Source organism: Cryptotermes secundus, unplaced genomic scaffold (assembly GCF_002891405.2).
Source record: "Cryptotermes secundus unplaced genomic scaffold, Csec_1.0 scaffold512, whole genome shotgun sequence".
In the NCBI taxonomy this organism is placed as follows: Eukaryota; Metazoa; Arthropoda; class Insecta; order Blattodea; family Kalotermitidae; genus Cryptotermes; species Cryptotermes secundus.
This window is the reverse complement of record NW_019735563.1, coordinates 79,494-100,434: the sequence shown is the minus strand read 5'-3', so window position 1 is coordinate 100,434 and position 20,941 is coordinate 79,494. Positions and strand designations below refer to the sequence as shown.

The 20,941-nt window shown below is 41.8% G+C and overlaps 1 protein-coding gene across 1 annotated transcript; it reads left to right on the top strand.

Moving 5' to 3' along the window:
* The first annotated feature begins 514 nt into the window (after positions 1–514).
* LOC111869573 (probable glutamate receptor) lies at positions 515–19,747 on the top strand. Its single transcript, XM_023861206.2, has 10 exons — positions 515–566; positions 5,651–5,725; positions 7,614–7,783; positions 8,420–8,731; positions 10,551–10,654; positions 12,210–12,386; positions 14,205–14,431; positions 15,506–15,723; positions 17,904–18,166; positions 19,476–19,747. The coding sequence occupies exons 1-10, from the start codon at positions 515–517 to the stop codon at positions 19,672–19,674; spliced, it is 1,797 nt and encodes a 598-aa protein (XP_023716974.2). The 3' UTR covers positions 19,675–19,747.
* The last annotated feature ends 1,194 nt before the right edge of the window (positions 19,748–20,941 follow it).

Sequence of the window (20,941 nt, the reverse complement as noted above, 5' to 3'; positions counted from 1 at the left end):
AACAACAAAAGCTCGTATGCCTGCTCTTCAGACCTGAACAATAAACGAAAAAACTTCCTCGTTACGTTAACAGTGTTCACTTCAATAATGCTAAATATATTCAATGGATTTCCGTATCGTTTGCACCTTCAGCCCATGTGGATCTAACCCCTGCACGCTACACTCATTTGGTTCATGCAGTAAATGGAGCGGCCATGTTGAAGCCAGTTGTGAAAGACAACTCCATGATAAAGGTGAAATAAGTCACTACAACAGGGAGAGATACCATGCGTGCGCAGTCAGCAGTGGAGCCTAACACGTCATTTTTTCACATTAGCTTGCTTACTGTTGTAATATATTATTCAAGTTCGCTTAAAGACACCACCCAATAACAACTTAACAAGTTCTCCCTTAATGACCCAACATGTCTACTCCTAAAAGGTCATCATCAGGGTATATTTAATATTGTAACGTGGATGGACACAGCATTGCTAGGTTACTGACCATTAAATACCTGAATACATGCAAGACAACAATGGAACTGCGGTATGCCGTCGGCACCATGACAGTTGTTATGCGATCGCTCGGTAAATAAGTTCCAACAGTAGAAACTGTGTTTTCTACGGGGTCACTGCGGAGGCTATATAACAACAGTTGGAGACAGAACGGATTTAAGTATTTAGGAGTACTGGGGAGTATTCGAGTGTTTAGGGCCCAGCCATAGCTCAAGCGGTTAGTTGCTGGCTTCCCACCGCGGCTGCCCGGGTTCGATCCCGGGTCTGGTCAAGTGGGATTTGTGTTGGACAAAGTGGCGCTGGGGTGGGATTTCTCCGAGTACTTCGGTTTCCCCTGCCAGTCTTCATTCCACCAAATTCTCCATCATCATAATCACCCGGAGCAGGTTACAATAGGCCAATCAGTGACCGCCGTGCCGAGTGGACCCAGTTGGGCTCCACCCTCCACTAAGAGAATTTAAAGAAAAATGATTTGAGTGTTTAAGTGACAGCCACGGGAAGTTCGTCGTGTGAAGACTTGGAGTGTGATTGGAAGACTTTAATTATGTGTAATACTTTGTGACAGTCCAAACCTTTTACAACTCTTCAATGGACGCTATTGTCCTCTTTAGCCATTTCGGTAGAGTGACTGATTTATTGGGGATACCGATGCATTAGCTTGTAATGACTTGCTTTTCGCATTTGGACAGAAACAACTGCCTTGTTTTGTTACCTGCAGCTTGGGTGACCGAGCAAGGACGCGGCTATCACGAAAGGCAAGTCTGTAGTTTGCCGAAGATGTAAATTTTGTTTTGCTTATGGGTAGCTGTGATAAAAGTGTCTTCGGAAGGGTGTAATTTGACCCTAAACTAAGAAATATCCGCTTTCACGTGTAGGGTTCCGGGTTCAATATCTTTGGATCTCTTTATTCTCAAAGTTCGTTATGTGATTTTTTGTGTTAATGGTATGATGGATTTGGCAGTTAAAACCAGCCAATAGGAAACTATTCTTGTCTGGGAGAAAGGCCGTCGGTTCAAATCCTATACAGTGGATGAAGCGACGCTCCCGCAGTATAGAGTGGACAGAAGGACTTGGCGTTTTGAATCCATCAGAGGCAGACGTCATTGAGCTGCACTCTCCAAGTTTATCTAAATTTATCAGTCTTTATTTGGTTCGATTAATCTTCGATAATAATAAAAAGGGCACATTACTCCGTACTTGCTAATAAAGTTATAGTGTTTGCTTCTGAAATAAACAATTTGTGGAGAGCAGAAATAGTGTCTTTGATTTCTACAAGTGGAGTGGTTTTAAATGTGTAGTTTTCCCGTTGCCTCAGTTATTACCGCGACACGGTCCTGAGAAGAGTCAAGTGGTCTACGGAAGCCGGCAAATAAATAAATAAAAGATAGAAAAGGGGACGGTAACAAGAAGTGGCGCTCAACGGTTACAACTTGGAGTGATTTGAAGCGCTAGTATCTGTGTTGAGGTCCATTACCAAGCGAGAACTAATGTGCGTGTAACAGTGGATTATGATTTATGTAAATCAGCGATAGCTCTGTATTTTAAGCATCATTAAAAGGGTGTGTTACCAAGCTGCTAATACATTCAATCATCATAACTAGAACCCGTTATTTCGTCACGCCTACCCCCCTACAAGTGACAATATTTAGCAAAAGGGTTCAAGGATATAATACTTTCGGACTCGCATTTTAAAATTATTTTACAATTACTATGAATTAAGTATGAGAACATAAAACAGTAAACCCTCGTTATGACAGACACAGATATGAAGGTTTCTGATACAACTGACAAAATCCAGCTGTGGGCAACTGTGGAGTTTTAAGACACGTTGAGACATTAAAGAGGTTTTGTAGTTAGTAAAAGGTTTAAAATAAAAGAACCCCAATAAAATCTGTTTATATATTCACACTGTGTTCGTATGTTTCTTACGTGCATTGGCTATTTATACTGTAGCGTGCAGAGTCGTTTCTAGGCAACGATCGCAAACAAATACGTTCCCGCGGCAACAGTCCGCGAACAACATTAGAAATACTGATAGAAACGGTGTTTTCCACAGTGGTCAGTGCTGAGGAGTTATAAGCCGCCATCCAGGGAGGACTTTAGCATGTAAGCAGAGGAACAGCCATTGTTAGAAGCCGTTACCAGGAGACGTCTAGTGGAGATTGGACGAACTGAGAATTCCCTTTTGATTTGTAGAATGTGGAGATCAATCATGGCACTATAATTAAATGTTATTACGAGTTATGTGTTAAAGTACTCAATAAATTCAATACCCGATCCAAAACCCCGTCGAGGGAGTCACTCATACACACTATGGTGTACTTCCGTGAATACACTTTCAGTGGGTTATGGCAGAAATCGGCGCTACCGGACACCCTGCACCCCCACCCCCATTACTACGTCATGAGTGTTTATTATGCATCATGATACATTATTCCAGAAATATTTAAACATTTAAAGAATGTCGTATTCTGGGATAAGGCGAAGTGAAGATCTTGTGCGAAACGACGTTTCGGAGGAACGTATCGCCTCCATCTTCAGGGTAGAAAAACCAGCGTGAGCAGGTATATAAAGCAAAACTTCCTCCTTCCAGATCCTCACATGCATTATCATCCAATTTTATTTGATATCACGTAATATCCATAGTTGATACACAGTCCTTAAATGATACGAGGATCTTATTGATACATATGCAGAAACATTTATTAACGCCTAAGTTAATATTATTTACCTGCCAGCCCGCAATTAATCTGCCTCTAGAGTACACTTCGCAAATGCACAAGTGTGCACATTCAAACACATGATGGATTGCAGTTCCATAAATTGACAAATACGTTTGAAATGAAACGTCTGAAGAAGAAAACTCTAGAGACCCTGACGATGGCAAAGAAGTGGATCAATAGCTATTACTCTAAAAGCTTCTATTGATTTGTTTCTATAACCGCATGAAAACCAAATACAAAATTTTAGTAAAGTTATTTATTTAACGGCGATAGTGTATTTTTTTCCTTCTCACTACAGGCCCCTGTGGGCCTAGGCCTACCTCCATGAACTTCTCCGTTCACTTCGGTTTTTCTAGATCTTACACATTCGGTAGGACTTCTTGGGCGGGTGATCAGCTCGTCGCAAGGCCTCTACCTATACACAAACACAGAAAAGCGCCCACACACAAACTAAGCGTCCATGCCCTGAGTGGGATTCAAACCCACGATCCCAGTTTCCAAGCGAGCGAAGACAGTACATGCCGATAGAGCGTATACAGGAGAGAAATGTATAAAATATTTTGGAAGAAAACCACGATGAAAAAGAGGAATTTCCTGCCCTTACCTGAAATCGAACCCCGGTTCCTCTGTTCTCCAATCAGTAGGAGAGCTGCTGCACTGACTCAGCAATCTCAGTTTCTTGACGAATATATCTCACACAAAATATATAATAATTTCGAATGACAAACTAACCAAATGACTTCATGGAACTGAGCCCTTCTTGAGTAGCTACCAGTCGCTTAGCCACTCAAGGATATCCCAAGATTTTACGGAACACGAAGGTTCATTACCGTGTTCACAAGAGCCCTCCACTGGTCCATATCCTGAGTCACAAGAATCCAGTCCATACAACTCCAACCTGTTTCCCCAAATTCGATTTTAATATACTCTCATCTATGTCTAGGTCTTTCTAATGGTTTCTTCCCATCTTCACAACAAAATTCCTATGTGCATTCTTCTTCGTCCCTATGCGTTCTACATATCACGCCCATCTCTTGCTGCGTACGCTTACCTCAATATACCCCGCCATGGGAACTTCATAACTCACTTGGTGCTTACCGAGCTTTCAGATGGTTTTTATTGTCGCTTTGTATTCGTGAGGTCCCAGGTTCAATTACTGATCATGCAATCAGTTATCTCAGTAGATGCTCTTAGTGGCTTCCCTCTGGGGAAAATTCTGGAATAAGACTAGGATGTTTGCTTTAAAATATGTTGTGGCATACGAAGCTGTTGCTAGGCTACGACCTCGAAAGAAACAGCACGTTTGCTTGAAATTGGAAACATTAACATAGACATTGCGTTTTCTCTGCGGTCCGTGTCGAGATATTATAAGCAGAACAGTTAGTGAGAGTCAGTTAGTTGAGAGTCGACAGTTGGAGCAATAAGTAAGTCGTGAGAGTCGCCAGGCGGTAAGAACGTGAGCACAGAAGCAGAGGATATTATTGGGATCCTTCACCAGACAACGGCTGATGAAGGCAGCAGGCGTAGAAAACCCAATATGTCCTGTGGTGATTTGTGAAGTGTAGTAACGAGTTATATACGTGTGCAATAAATTCGATTACCATTCCAAACCCCGTCTATAGTCACTCTAAAACGTGGCAATATCAATATTCGCACCAAACTCATCTCTACCCTCGATGATAATCAACCAACACAGAGGAGATAGCGGTGTGAAATAATTCAAGTTATTTTCTCAGAGATGCGATTGGGTTCGCACCGTAGATTTATCTGCTCATAAATGTAAAGTCGTTCCTCTGCTTAATTAAGCACCATGTCATGAAAACGTGATTAGCGGAGGTATAGCTCCACGCATTCATAACCTCAGAAATAAATGGAGATTAGCGATTATCTTCACGGCTCAGCCTCTTAACCTCAAGTGAGGCAGCTTCTTGTACCCACTTTAGAGGAGCTAAACGGGGTCTAGAACCAGTCTGAATGCTGTGGCAAACAACCAAGAATCGACTTGTAGTCTACAGCCTAGTCACTCTACCGATTGAGGCAGCGCTGCACCTATCTAATAACATGCATTATATGAATTATATTTAGATAAACATTTCTTGACTGGAGTAACAGATCACTGTGAAAGCAATGCATAATTTACGGGGAAGTATATTATTTGCCTTCCTAGTCAAATAATTTCAAACAGTATCTGACTCCGAAAATATTTACGTTCTGGGTCAATATACTTTCAAAGGTTTCTTGCGGTTGTATTTAATCCACTATGTGTAAATTTCTTTTCCTTACGAGCACAACCACACAGCAAATATTATAGCCGACATGTTGAGCAGAAGTCTGCAATACAGAGAAGCATGTTTATAAGAAATATTTTTATGATCTCTTCGATATGCTTCGCAACAACTGTTCAGGCTAATAATTATTCCTTATCTGCTGCAGCTTGCATAACAATAGACATCGCTACGAGGTACCAAACACATTACGTGTATCTGCTACACCCTTCATACGATCCAGGTAAGTTAGAAAGATTAAAGAAAGTGTTAGCTTGCTTCTAAGAGCAAATCTTCTTTACATACAGAGTCCTATATGTATGGAACATTTCATGTTCATAATTAACACTTCCCATGCTATAAACGAGATACGATTATATAGCTTTGAGAACTATACGACTCCTTATGTATATATTGTGGCCTATAGGCCTGTTTCCAGGAAACGATCACGAAACAAAAACCAAGACAATTGCCGTTACTAGGCAGCGTCCCGTGTCCAACAATGGAAGTACCGTTGGAGGCGGTGTTTTCTATGTGGTCCGCTCAGAGGTTATATCATGCGACCGACCGCGTTCAGTTCAGTTACGCCCACTTTCTCGTCAGAGAGTATATGTTACATAAGGATTATTACCGCAATAGTTCAGTTGGAAAAAAAATTCTGGTCGTGGGCCTCAAGGGGCTGACGCCAAGAAGAACTGATTGGCTGTAAACCGCAAGTCCCAAAGTAACATTGACTTTGACCGTTCAGTTATGGAGGCGGTCAAGAAGACGACCGTTCAAGTGGCTAGACTGCCGTTGTAGCAGGAGTTACTAATGATAGGACATGATCTGCTGTACTGAGCCTGTACTGACAGAGGCTTTGTAGATACTGTATAACATGTAAAATGTAAATTGTACATACTGACAACAGACTTATTGCTGCTGACTGTGACTCTGGCAAACGGCAGACCCGTCCTCTCGCCAGAGAGAACGCTACAAATCAAGAAACCCGCAGCTGTGCGACAGTAATAAAAATCTGGTCTTAAGCCCTATATAGGTGCTTTATTCCAAGACAGACTGGCCGACTGACCGTCGGTAGTAACATGACTTTGACTTTGATAGTTCAGTTAGTGCAGTGCAGGAAACTGAAGAGTTGTGAGCTGCTGCTGTAAGAATGTCTTCCGTTGGAAGCCGTTACCGATTAGCGACTGGTGAAGGCACAGAAGACTGAAAAGCATTAGTACGTGTTGTAGTGAATTTTAGAGTGTGTGAATTAGCGATATTGTTATAGTTCTTTTGTAATTACGATTTTTAAGGTTTCAATAAATCCAATTACCAATCCAAACCCCGTCTACAGTCACACGTGGACGTTGACAGCTTCTTTGTCATTTGACACTCTCTGCGAAAACAGGCTTGCTCTCCCACTACGTTACCAAGCTTTTAAAATTAATTAATGTGCATAATGAAAACAGCTGCATGGAAAGAGTTCAATTTATTTCCTATGCGAAAATACTGTGATGAGTAAACATAAATTTCGGAGTTGGCTGTTATATTGTGATACTTAGCGACGACGTTTCGAAATGCGAACTAAGAAAATTATAAAGCTTTATTTGTGCAAAAATGGTATATTATCATATTTAAATATGCACAACGAAGTTATATCTGGTGTTACAGATCTTCCGTGATTTGACGCCGTGTATTATGGTAGATAAATATCAATATTTTGGAGGAACTTGCTGCCTCCATCTTCAGGGTTATTATGAATATTTGAGACCTCATACTTAAATCCACTACCGCGAGAAAATCAAACTTAATTTAATTTGAAGGGTATTATTATCAGAGATCTTACGTTGTGGAGTCTGGTAGACGTTTCGGTGAGACGTACTGAATCAGTCTCCAAGGTCGACGAGGAAACCAAGCAAGGAACCATATTCGGCATCGATACGTTCTTATGAAACGTCCATCAACTACCAGACTGCACGTCTTCACATCTCAAATTCAACTAATTTTAATATACAATTTCAGCTAAAAGTATTAATTATTTTCATGCGAAAGTAACACACACACACACACACACGACACTTTGGTACAGGCGTATTTTTTAAACACATTACCCAATAGAGCATTTTGCGTGAATTAAATATATTTTTCAGGTGATGTACTGAATACTTACAAATACTTTCTGAACGAAATCAATGCTAAAATCTACATGAAGACGTTGATCAAAAGCATGGAAGATATGGCACGTATACCACATACGCCCTTTCAGCATCTGCATGTCATATACACCAGCGATATAGACACACACGGTCTTCTTATGAAGGTGAGATTCTGCTAGAAATATTACAATATAGTAGAAGAGAGCGGCCCGTTGAAATCAAAGGTGCTCTGAAAACAGAGGATGATTCTAAATTATTTTCGGGGTTTCCGTGGCCTATGATTTTCAAACCGGAAAAAACAAACAAAATACAAACTCCGTGACCTTCAGCCTGCAAGCGAAATATACCGACCGAGCGACCGCCGCTTGTCGTTGAAGTTAGTGCCAACTACTGCGGATAGAGGGTGTCGCGTGGTCACCGCAACGGATTCCCACAGCCATTATCTTGGTCAAACCGGAAACAACAAAATAAAAATATTTACGTGCCAAGAAAGGCGTGCATGTTGAAGTCGTTTAGCATTCTATAGATAACAACATTTTTTAGCTACATTTTCATATTCCATTGAAGTTTTTATTTCTTTATTTCCGGTTTGAAAATTATGGGCCACGGAAAACGCGACTATAATTTAGAATCACCCTGTATTACTATAGAAATCATATTTGTTTTGGCTGTGTGATTCTAGAGAAAGCCATTACTCATTAAAACTGATCGTTTATTCGTGACCTAATTATGTTCATGTAACGCAAGAAAACAAGTTGCTATGGTAACCGGAACTTACATGTTTTTCAATTCAAACACAGATTTCGACCTCAAGCAAACTATCGAACAGAAGATGGCTCGTGTTCCTGGACTCGGAAACGACAGTGAAAGACTTCTTCGCCGACATTCACTTACCGATGGACTGCGAGTTTCTAGTCGCACAGCGCTGCCTTGACGAAGATGTGGAATTCTCGATAACAGGCGTATACCATGTGCATCCGACAGGAGCACTACAGATGTACGCTTTAGGCAACTGGAGTTCTGGTAGAGGCCTAACTTGGATCGACATCCCAATGCACCACCGAAGGCGAGATCTCCAGGGAATCATCCTCAAAGGAGCTTTCATTCCAGACGTATTTCCTCTCTCTCTCTCTCTGCATATGTATATACTCGTACACATAAAAACATAATACAATATCTTCTCCGCGTCGGTTGCAACGAGTTTGCTAGAATGCCGATAGAGGCGACACTTGACGGCTAGCCAGTAGACATAGGCAATCGCATTATGCGTAAAAGAGTTTCTAAAACATTTAATATATTCTCTGTACGATAATGAAAATAATAATTGTGTGATAGAGACACCGCCTCTGTCCATGTGCTTCCTTCCTGAAAGAAACTAACGATTTCAAATGAAGCTCGGTATCTGCAGTAGCGAATATAAATTAGTGAGCGCCTCTGTGGTCTAGTGGTCAGAGTTCCTGGCTACAGATCCAGAGGTCCTGGGTTCCATTCCCGGCACTGCCAGATTTTCTGAGAAGTAGTGGGTCTGGAATGGGGCCCACTCAGCCTCGTGAGGAAAACTGAGGAGCTACTTCAAGGAAACAACGGCTCCGGTCTAGAAAACCGAGATTAATGATCGTAGGGATTTGCTGCGCTGACCACGCGACACCCTCTATCCGATAAAGTTGGCATTAACTTCGCCGACAAGTGGCGGTCGCTCGGTCGGTATAGCTCCCTTGAGGAATATAAGTTAGTTCAAATATGACAAAAGGTAAATTCAAGGAGGAAAAATAAATGGTAGCAATCCCCGAAGGAAAGACACTACTATGAAGACCTAGGCATAGATGGTAAGATACTATTATAATGGAGTTTACAGAAGTAGGATTGCAGGCCGAACTGCATTCACGTGACTCCGGATAGGGACCAGTTTTTGACTCTTGTAAATATGGCAATGAACTTTGGAGTTCCACAAAATATTGGCAATTGCTTGACTACATGAGCAACTATTAGCTTCTCAAGGAGGACGCAGATCCTTTGACTGAGTTAAAATATGTTTTAGGGGCATATAATAGCAATGAACGCGTTCTTAAAGTTTAGTCTGCTTGTACTGCTAAGAAACGTTTTCGTTTACTGTCTGTCTGAAATATTTCTGGGGGTATGGCATACTTTACATAGACAACCTTGTGGAAGGTAAGTGCTGTGTGTATGCTGACAATTGAATAAAAAATCTTTCTAATAATAACATAGACTGCGCCATAGCTCAAGCTGTTAGTCGCTGGTTTCCTACCGCGGTGGCCCGGGTTCTATTCCGGGTCTAGTTAAGTGAGATTTGTGGTGGACAAAGTGGCGCGCTGGAGCAGGTTTTCTCCGAGTACTTCGGTTACCCCTGCCAATCTTCATTCCACCAATTGCTCCACAATCACCCTCACCTATCATCTGGGGCTGATACAATAGGCCAGAAGTGGCCGCAGTACAAGGGACTCAGTCCCACCCCACTAGCAATAAAGAAAATAATAATGACTTAACAAGACAGTTCATATCTGAAGATGACGCAGCCACAAAGATGTTTTAGTCACAGTTTATATACGTAAAGTAAAAGTAAGTAAAGCTAGCCCTGTAACAGTCCGTGAAGGCCCATAGGGTTGTGAGACGTTGAGGCTCCCACATTACCTTGACAATCGGCTCAAAGATGGCGGTAAGGTTGTCAGCCTTACGCGCCGGCCGCGCTTCACTCCCCAGGAAAATCATTTAATTAATTCCTGGTACTCATTTCTGTTAGAGGCTTAGTGCGGCCGGAAGGATTAGGTCAATTGAAAAAAAAAATCCAGTGATCTCATCGGGACTTGAAACCGCGACCTTCCGGCTTGCAGCATAGTACCTTAACCACTACGCTACCGCGTACCCCAGTTTATATACTTAATATAATATAATTGTTTCCCGCTCTGTCCTCAGGCTCCATATGTTATCAGCAGAAATATCAGCGGAAGAAAACCGTACGACCTCTCCGGTTTCTCCTTAGTGTTCTGGAACTTACTGCAAGAACTGGCGAACTTCACGTGAGCGATCAATTCGATATACGGCTAACAGAATATCAAGAACAAATTTTGTATTGTCACCACTATTATCAGTGTTCTTTATTATAATAAGACTAAATCATTACCAATGGCAGTGCTTCAATCTAAATTGGATGCAATTCCAAAGAAAAAAATCGAAAAAGAAAAATATTTCATGAGTAATTAACGTTTCCAACATTTCTACGCCATACGTAAGATCTGAGATTCTCATAAGGGCAGTCATGAAGAGTTATGGATATAGCGCAATGTACTCCATTGACGGAGGCTGCCTCTCAATAGTTTACACTAACCGTTGCTTGGTAGCGGCTTCATCAGCTGACATGGCCCAGTTTACCCACATGCACGGCGTTCTTTTCGTCATATCCTACAATTCGCAAGGCTACGGTGATGGTATTCTAACCTGGTTCCACGCGGGGTTACACAACAAAGTCAGAGTCAAATTTACTTTACAACTGGCGATTTAAATCCGATCATTTCTTCTTGACGTCAAGCTCCTTGATGATCACGACCAGAGATTCCTTTTCTGCTGAACCCTTTGGGCCATAGTCCTTATGTAACATCCTCTCTGACGAGAGGATGAGTTTGTCTCTTATGAATACGCTTGGCCTTTCGTCAAGTGTACGTATCGCAAATATAGCATGTTATTGAAAATTCTTCCTTTTATGCAAGTCCTCCGTTTCTACAGGTTTTTGCAACTTAACTATATAATCCTCGTTATATGGCCCCTGCACGGACCGCACTGAAAACGTCTTACATTATTGCACATTTCTTGTTTTCGGGAAATAACGTGCCCAGAGAGCTGTTCCCTATCAATGACTGCTGTAGTATCACCTGTTATTTAAACACAAACGACGTTTCGGAGACAGCATTCCATCACTGTCTTCAGGTGGAACTTACGAAGTTCGGCCCAATCGATAGAGCTAGTCTATAACTCCGGACCTTTAAGACACACAACGTTTCGGAAACAGAATTCTGTCTCCGTCTTCATTTGCAACCTAATCAATTGGGTCCAATCGATAGAGTTATCGCCTATCACATGACAGTTTATTTAAAACACACAACGTTTCGGACACATGATTCTATCTGTCTTCAGGTGGATCTTACGCAGTTGGGCCCAATCGATAGATTTACCTCCTATCTCATTATCTTTTATTTAAGATACAACGTTTCGGAGACAGGATTCTGTCTCCGTCTTCAGGTAGAACCTAATAAATTGAACCTAATCGATAGAGCTAGCCTATATCGCCGGACCTTTCATTTAAGACACAACGTTTCGGATATATGGTTCTGTCTCTGTCTTCAGGCGGAACTTAGCAGTTCGGCTCAATCGATAGAACTAGTCTATAACTCCGGACCTTTAGGACACACAACGTTTCGGAAACAGAATTCTGTCTCCGTCTTCAGGTAGAATCTAATCAGTTTGGATAGAGCTAGTCCCTACTTCCGGACGATGGATAATATCCATAAATAATAGCCACGAACATTTAGATGTAAGCCGGTTTTGGTACTTTTTGATGAACATTGCTTTCACGTTTAGATTAGAATATCACATCCCTGAAGACAATTCCTACGGGTCTGATGAGGGAAATGTCTCTTGGAGTGGAATTCTGGGAATGGTAATAAAGAAGGAAGTCGACGTTGGAATCAACGTGTTCCAGTTGGCAAGTCACCGCATGACGGCCGTCGGTTTCCTGCCTCCAATCTTCAATTCAAAGTACGTAATACACACACGTCTATGTCTGGACACGGATATGGGATTGATAATTGGATTTACCGAATTCTTAGGACTCATAACTACACTAGCGTTACTCTACACACTCTAGAATTCACTATAACACAGGTTGTCTTAGCCTATTACAGATTTTACTGGTCGTTGCTTGTTAGGGGCATCTAACAATGCAAAACAGTAATGTAATTGCCGACTCCGACCTTCGATTCCCGACAGTCAAATTCCGACTCATGACACGAATCACTTTCCTCGTTTGTCCTCGCTATATAACTTCGGCACGGACTGCACTGAAAATATCGCTTTCAATAATCACTCCATAGTTGAGTGATGTATTCAGGCCCGCTTTTTATCAAAGTTCCGGACACTGTTGACACGGGAGCATGTTTTGATTGATATGGAGAAATTGTTGCCGGCCGTTGTCCAACAATGAACAAATTTTCTGTGCCCTCATATTCGGGCTTCAGCCGTCATGTCACAATATGCATAATATTCTGTCCAAAAGACAGAGCTAATTTGTGTAGTGGTTACGGTGTAGACTCTCATTCGTGGAGTGCTGGGTTCGTATCTAAGCCTGAAAACCAGCTACCCTGAGGATTATCGTGGTGTTCTTTAGTCCCTCCAGGCAACCACTTCCTTCCAAATCATTTCAAATTCATCTATCATATATCGTCCGCCAATTAGACACTATATAGTCTAGCTCAAAGGTGAGAAAACCATGGCCCGCGAATATATTTTTCATGCGGCCCGCGTATTTTCTGGGAATTGTCACCTTAAAATTGTGACGTATTGCGCTATGAAGGACATCCCCTCCCCCGCCAGCGGTGACGTAACAACATCGGGCGCTGTCGCTACTACGGTAACAGGCCAGTCAACACTCAAACACGTTACAATATAATTTAAATTTACACCTACCTTTCTTTAAAACTTCTCAAGCAATTTAGTGACGTATTTTTTGTACAGTAAGCATAATGTTATCAACATCTACTAGGTAACGTCCGATTTAATAATGTCATTAACTACCGATCACAAGTAGGCTAACAGATTCTTGTTTAGGATTGCAAAGCATGCATAGATGTTGAAATGAAGTTAAAATGGTGAGATTTATTTCGGGCGAATAGCGGAATAGAATTTGTTGAGTGTATGACCACCACCACCACCACCACTTCTCCTAAAATAAAGCTGTCCCTGGGCTTAGTTAATAAACCACCACGTCCTGAAGGCGTATGGGGAGTGCAGGTATAGCTCCACTATTCTAGACCTCGGCACTAGATGGAGGTCAGTGGTCAGCTTCACACCCCGACCGCTTTCCCCCCAGCGAAAGAACTCTCGGTACCCATTTTATAGGAGGCTTGGTGGGCCCCAGATCCAGTGCGGACGTTGAGGAATAGAGAAAAATCTTTTCCCAGCCGGGAATCGAACCCCGGCCGTCCAGCACGTAGCCCACTGCAATAACGGCGGAGCTACCGTGGCTCCCTATTATTATTATTATTATTTATAAATATCTATACTTTACATTTACCAATTATCAATAGGAACTTTTATTTGTGTTAGTGCAATTATTATTATTTTTTTATTGTGTTTGTTTCTCTCTCTGCATTGATGTGTTTTTCTCTAGTGCTTATCTTTAATTAGTCTTTGACTTTATGCTGTGTTTGTCCAGTATGTAACTACTTGTATCTACACCGTGCTGTGTCTGTAATTGGCCTTGCGGCAGTTGGCTCAGTACATAAATAATAAAGAACTGAATTATTATTATTATTATTATCGTTGTTATTGTTGTACTGCGCTTCGAATTTCTTGCAGAGTTTATGTATACATCCGACAAACTGACCCGACAAAAAAGTCTCTCATCCGGATGTTGTCACCATTCAGCACTGGGCTGTGGGGAGCCATCCTTGTCACCATTTCGCTGCTCCTGCTAACTCAGAGAGCAATATTCAACATCGGCGTTCACTTCGAGCTCCAAGAAGAGACTGACTGTCAGCTCCTAGACGCCTGGCTCTACATACTCGGAATATTCTGCCAACAAGGTAAACTGCAAAGCATTTCGAACTTCAAAGGACATTGCCGCCTACTTGTCTTTGGTACGACACGGACCGAATAGAAAATGACACCTTCCAACAATTCCTCCCAACAATTCCTCGCTACCGCGAGAACCTGATTACTGAGCCGTTGCCTAGCAAAGATGGAGTGACGCAGACCCACAGACTTTCTTTTAATACGACGCAGACCTCATATAAAACGACGAGACCAACAATTCTTCTATTGTTGCATGTGTATTCATTGTAGTGATAATGTTTTTACCGAGCCGTTGCCTAGCAACGGTACTGGATACACATATAGACACACAGACTGATGGGAGGGACTTATGAAGTAGCCGTTGAGATGGACTCAGGTGTCGTAATATACGTACCAAATTTCATATAGATTGGCTCAGATATCCAAAAGTAATAAAAGGGATATACACACACACAGATAGCATGATGATCGCATAAGCCTACTTTTATTTTTTTTTAATAAAGAAAGCAGGCTAAATAGGAAATTTTTTCTTGAGTTACGTCTGTATACAAAATATGAATGAAATATAGCGACTAGCCTGCGTCCTAGGTGACCGAGGATTCGTGGTTTGATTCCCAGCAGGAGCAAGAGAATTTTCCCTTCACCACAGTATCCAGGTCGGCCCTGGAGCCCATCTCTATCCAACGGGTACCGTATGGGAAGTTCGCTAGAGGCAAATTTATTGGGGAGTGAATCTGACTCCCCATACATATTCATGACCTGCTGTTTAATTAATTAAACACAAATTTACTTTCAAAAGTTCTATATTCTTTTATATAATGTCATGTAGTACGTTGAAAGTTAACGGATGTTTCGGAAAAAATATGTTTCCTCCGAAACTTTAGTTGCCTTTCAACGCACAACAAGGCACTATATCCCAGAAGATAGAACTCCTCATAACCACAGCCGTGATAACCTCAACCTCCAGTAAGTTTACATAAAATTGTATTACTTAACGGCTGAATGCAATAAAAGGCTTGTGGACAATATTTCATTGGACAGCCTCAACATCGCTACTGATCATGTGTCTATGTTTGTATGTACAGGTCACAGGACTATCCGCCTCTCATGGTCCTCTCGTCTGGTGTATCTAACAGCATATTTCATTGCGCTTGTCCTGCTAGTCACGTATTCTGCTACATTCATCTCTTCGCTGGCTGTGAGCAGGCAAGACTTGCCCTTCTCAACGTTTGAAGACATCCTCAAGGACGGTACACTGAAGGTTGGGGTCAGAGGCAAGTCTTCACACGAAGACTATTTTAAGGTACGTAAAATACACTGGAAGAGGAAGCTCCGGTTGAAAGGACAGCAAATTTAACTCACTCCACGCAGCAGACATCCTTTTCGTAACACCAATAATTCGAAATAAAGCAATGATGTCTTCGGGCTGTCCAATCATTCGGATTACTAGATAGTGTGACGTGGATGGCGGAATGGGAAGTGTGGGTCACTTGAACTCCGCGTTTCCTCGAGTGACATCACATACCCCCACTCCTTCCAACAGTACGCAACGCTCGGTAAACACACCTCCCCTGCGGTGACGTAACAGAGGAGCAACTGCGTCAGGCAACCATTGCCGCGGTGTTGTTACCAAGGGATACCGTGGTTACTACCCAGCTGTAAACAACTCCGGCAGCGTTGCTAGCAACACTTGTAAACACGGCGTCAGGCAACAGCGGTAAAAATAAAAAAACAGTAACATTATTTATTCAAAATATTGTAGGCCGTACCATAACTCGGGCAGTTAGTCGCTTGTTTCCCAATTCAGCGGCCCGGTTTCGATCCCAGGTCAGGTCATGTGGGATTTTTGGTGGACAAAACGGTATTTGGGTAGGGTTTCTCCGGGTAATTCTGTTTCCCCTACCAATCTCATTCCACCGACTGCTTCACATTCATCAACATATATCATCCGGGGTGGTGTAATACGTCAGTTAGTGGCCGAAGTACCAAGGGCATTCACCTTTACCCCACTTCAAGAAACTAAAATAAAAAACAATTCAAAATCTTATAGGTCAGATTTATATATAAACAATACCCCGGAACTCGTGGATGTTGGACTACACGCCTAGCTTGGTGCAAGAGGTAACCGGGTAACATCTCTGACCGTCCAGAGAGAGGTAGTTCCATTAACACATAATGTCGTGTTTCAGAAAAAAATAATTTGCACTGCAAGGAAGTGAAATCACTAGATTAAATCTGTAATTTCTGGATGTGCAGAATGATTTTCTGTTGTACTGTAAGTCACTAGGGCGTACAGTACTTCAGCACGTCACGAACTTAATACCGTTCTATGGCAGCGCTTTCCAGACTTAATACTCTGGCATATAGAGCCGTTGCTAGGCAAAGACCTCGAAACACACAACGACAGTTGGGCGGTAATATTAGATTTGTTTGGGGGCAACGGTTAAACATGCAATGAGGGAAAAGGGTGTTGCCTATGCGGTCCTTATGGGGAATCGAAACCGCAGCCTTCCGGCTTGTAGCATAGTGCCTCAACCAACCACGCTACCGCGTGCCCCCTTCCATATGGTACCCACAGAAAATAAAAATATTCCCACTCAACCTACATTGGACGGAGTTGTGGTTTTTCCTTTATACTTCTGCAATGATGACGACAGTCCAGAAGGGAGAGGTGTCCAAGCTGGGTTGACTGATCGGATGATCTGTCAGGGCCACGTGGGCGGGCGAACCGCTTGTATTTCCCGTATTTGGTGTTTGGCTCAATGTGCAAGACCTTCGCTTCATTCCAACATATTCGGTGGCTTTCCTCGCAGGCATATTGTGATGTTTTAGATTTTAAATAAAAACAGGACGTCGGATAATGTCCAGAAACATAATATTTGTACTTATTACGTAGTTTGAAAATAAATGAGAACAAATATTTATTAAAAATAAAACATTTTATGACAATGATTAATTGGAACTGAAAGGTCAAGAAGGCCGCTCCATAGCTGAAGCGGTTAGTTGCTGGCTTCCCACTGCGGCGACCCGGGTTCGATCCCGAGTTTGGTCAAGTCGGATTTGGGGTGGACAAAGTGGCGCTGGGGCAGGTTTTCTCAGAGTACTTCAGTTTCCCCTGCCAATCTGAATTCCATCAATTGCTCCACAATCACCCTCACCTATCATCTGCGGATGGTACAAAAGGCCAGAAGTGGCCGCAGTAAAAGGGACTTAGTCCCACCCCACTAGCGAAAAGAAAAAAGGACAGGATTTTTTTTTTCAATAAGTGACAAAAGAAATGCACTGCTTAAAACTTGCGACTGGAAACTGCGACGCGATGTAAAACACGTGTCACCACTTCTGGAATAAGTACACGAGAAGTCACTCAGAAAACCAGCTTTCACTTACAGTACCAGGACCATGCTGAGTAATTTTATCAGTAAGCAAAGCATGCAGGCGAAGTCTACGTCCTAACGTACAGATGTATATGTTCCTTATTTACAGAAGTCTTCAAATCCAATACTGAAATCGGTGTACGAAAAGATGATAAAACCAAACACGGAAACGCAGCCCAAGAGTTTTGAGGAAGGGTTACAACGTGTCTGCAAAGAAAGTAAAGTTGGATTTGTAGTTGCGCAGGCTACATTCCGAGGACTCATGCAGAATGTACCATGCACGATTGTGGAAGTTCCTAAAGCCTATTACACAACAACGGTTTCCTTCATCATCAATGGAGAAAGCCCTTACAAGAGGCTCTTCGCAGGACTGTGAGTGTCTTCTCCAGGATATACTAATGGAACTAACTGATATACATTCCCCTTCAATGTCTCTAGTTCTCAACCTCAGGTTCGTGACCTAGTCGAAGGGAGAGGGGTCCAAGTTTACAAGAATTATTTAAAACATAATGTTTTGTAAGTCAGTAGTCAGTGACAGTGATAAAAATGTTGCACACGGAGAAATATTTAACGATTTTTGCTGACTGTACAGAACATTTTACAGCTTACTGTAGGTTCCGAGAAGCTGTAAAGCTATTTAGGTTCCTGCTGTCACCGTACAGCCTGACAGGGACCTGCAACAGTGTACAGAACTGCACTTTTCGTGACTGTACAGGAACATTCTATAGCTTACTGTAGGTGTAGAGAGGCTGTAAAGCTATTTAGGTTCCTGCTGTCACCGTACAGCCTGACAGGGACCTGCAACAGTGTGCAGAACTGCACTTTTCGTGACTGTACAGGAACATTTTATAGCTTACTGTAGGTGTAGAGGCTGTAAAGCTATTTAGGTTCCTGCTGTCACAGTACAGCCTGATATGGGCCTGCAACAGTGTGCAGAATTACATATTTGGCTACCTCACAAAAATGTAGAAGGAGAGAGGATTGGAAATTCATGTATTATTTGGGATGGAGGGGTCACGGTATCAAGAAACCTGAGAACCCCTTAACTGTTATACCAGGCTGACGAGTTTTCATGCTTTGTCTTCTTGATTTTGATCTCTTATAATCTGATACAGAAATACTAGTTCTCCACTTTCATGCCTCTGTTTAGCTTATTATGTCCTCCACGAGCCGTCTTATCTTCCCCTTTATTGTATGCAACCATAGTTTCCAAACGCGACTTTTACCACGAAAATGGAAGCAGGATATTACTTCGAAGTACGATATCTTCCTCTCACACCTCATGGAGTCTATTCTGTAATTATTTTATGACACTTTCAATGTCGCAGACATTATAGCTCCACATAATCGTAATTGATAATCATAAGTTATATGTTAAAATAGAAAAGTATTTTCACAGTTGTAATTTATGAAGTGGATAAGAGTCCAACGTATTATTCAATGACTTTCTTCTTTTCGGTACGAAACATTTTTCTCTTACCTCCAATACTAGCAAGTGCTGATGCTAAGATACCTGGGTAATAACTTTTCAGGAACCTGCTTTCCTATATCAAATTTCACCCTGAAGATGGAGTCAGTCTGTTCATTCGAAACATTAGTATCCATTTAGGAAAATACATTTTTTCAATTTCTAGAACACCCTAACAGCAGTAGTAAAATACGATTTGGTTTTGATACACAGGATTCAAGACATGAGAAGGTCAGGGATTTTGCGACGAATAGACACAAATTTCTGGACGCCCAAACTCGAGGAAACCCTACTGGAGCCACCGAAGGGCGTGACCTTTGAAACAGTGATGGCATACTTCGTGCTTCTAGCTTCAGGGATTTTGATCTGTATACTGATTCTAGTGGTGGAAATGGGCTGTCGAAAGCGATGAATATTTATCCAAAATATGTCCTCTCCTACTTTTCTTATTCCTTCTCTTCTTGTCTTCTTTCTTTTCAGTTCGCTGTCCCACACAGTTATGTGTTTAATGTTTACAGTCTCAAATTAATGTACTGTTTCCCGCATAGGAGCAATACATCGAATAGTGTATCAAAACCAATTTAATAAACAGTGTCATCTTTCAAATATACAAATTGGATTGTCTGTAATTGTCAAGAATTGTGTCATTTTAAGAATGTGATGGATATTTACGACGCAGGTTTTATGACATTAATAAATGTGACGTAATTCAAGAACATTATTTTAACCATGGAGAGTTCTATAAAACGTCGTTTACAGTTGTATAAGTTGAAGTTGTTTCTTGAAATTAGCTACGGCTGGTTTATCTCGCAGTTTACGTGCTTAGTGTATTTACGTGTATTCTGCTTTTAGTTAATAATTGAATTAAATACATATAGGGAACTAATAATTATGATTAGTAACTAACTACAAGTTAAGGCCGCACCATAGCTCAAGCGGTTAGTTGCTGGCTTCCCACCGCGGCGGCCCGGGGTTTGTGGAATTTGTGGTGGACAAAGTGACGCTGGGGAAGGTTTTCTCCGAGTACTTCGGTTTCCCCTGCCAATCTTCATTCTACCAAATTCTCCATCATCCTAATCACCCGGGGAAAGTACAATAGGGCAATCAGTGGCCGCCGTGCCGAGTGGACCCAATTGGGCTCCACCCCCCCCACTAAGATAATATAAATTTTTAAAAAACTAGAAGTTAATTCAGAACACCTTGAACTGGAATCATTTTTTCTTAAATTGATTCTTTAAAAAGTGTGCGCAGAAAATTTATTTATTTATTAATTCATTCAATCTGTTCCTCTTATACCTTTACGGTGTCGAGGTTGTTTTTTTTTTTGGTTCATTTTACAGACGGTAGGACTCCTTGGACGGGTGATCAGCTCGTCGCAAGGAGTCTACCTAAACACAGGACAACACAAACACAGAATAAACGCATACACATACCAAACAGTAATGCCTTGAGTGGGATTCGAACCCACGATCCCGGCTTCCGAGAGAGCGAAGATAGTTCATGCCTTAGGCCGCTCGGCTACCGTGAACGGCTTTTTTTTATTAATAAAGCGACAAAATATTATACAATGCGAAAGTGGTACTTAGTTCTGTGTCAAGATTTAAATAGTCTTAAGATAGTTGTTTTTGTTTAGTAGTTCAACTATCCTGTAAGTTACTCTCTTCTTCTCATGTGTAATA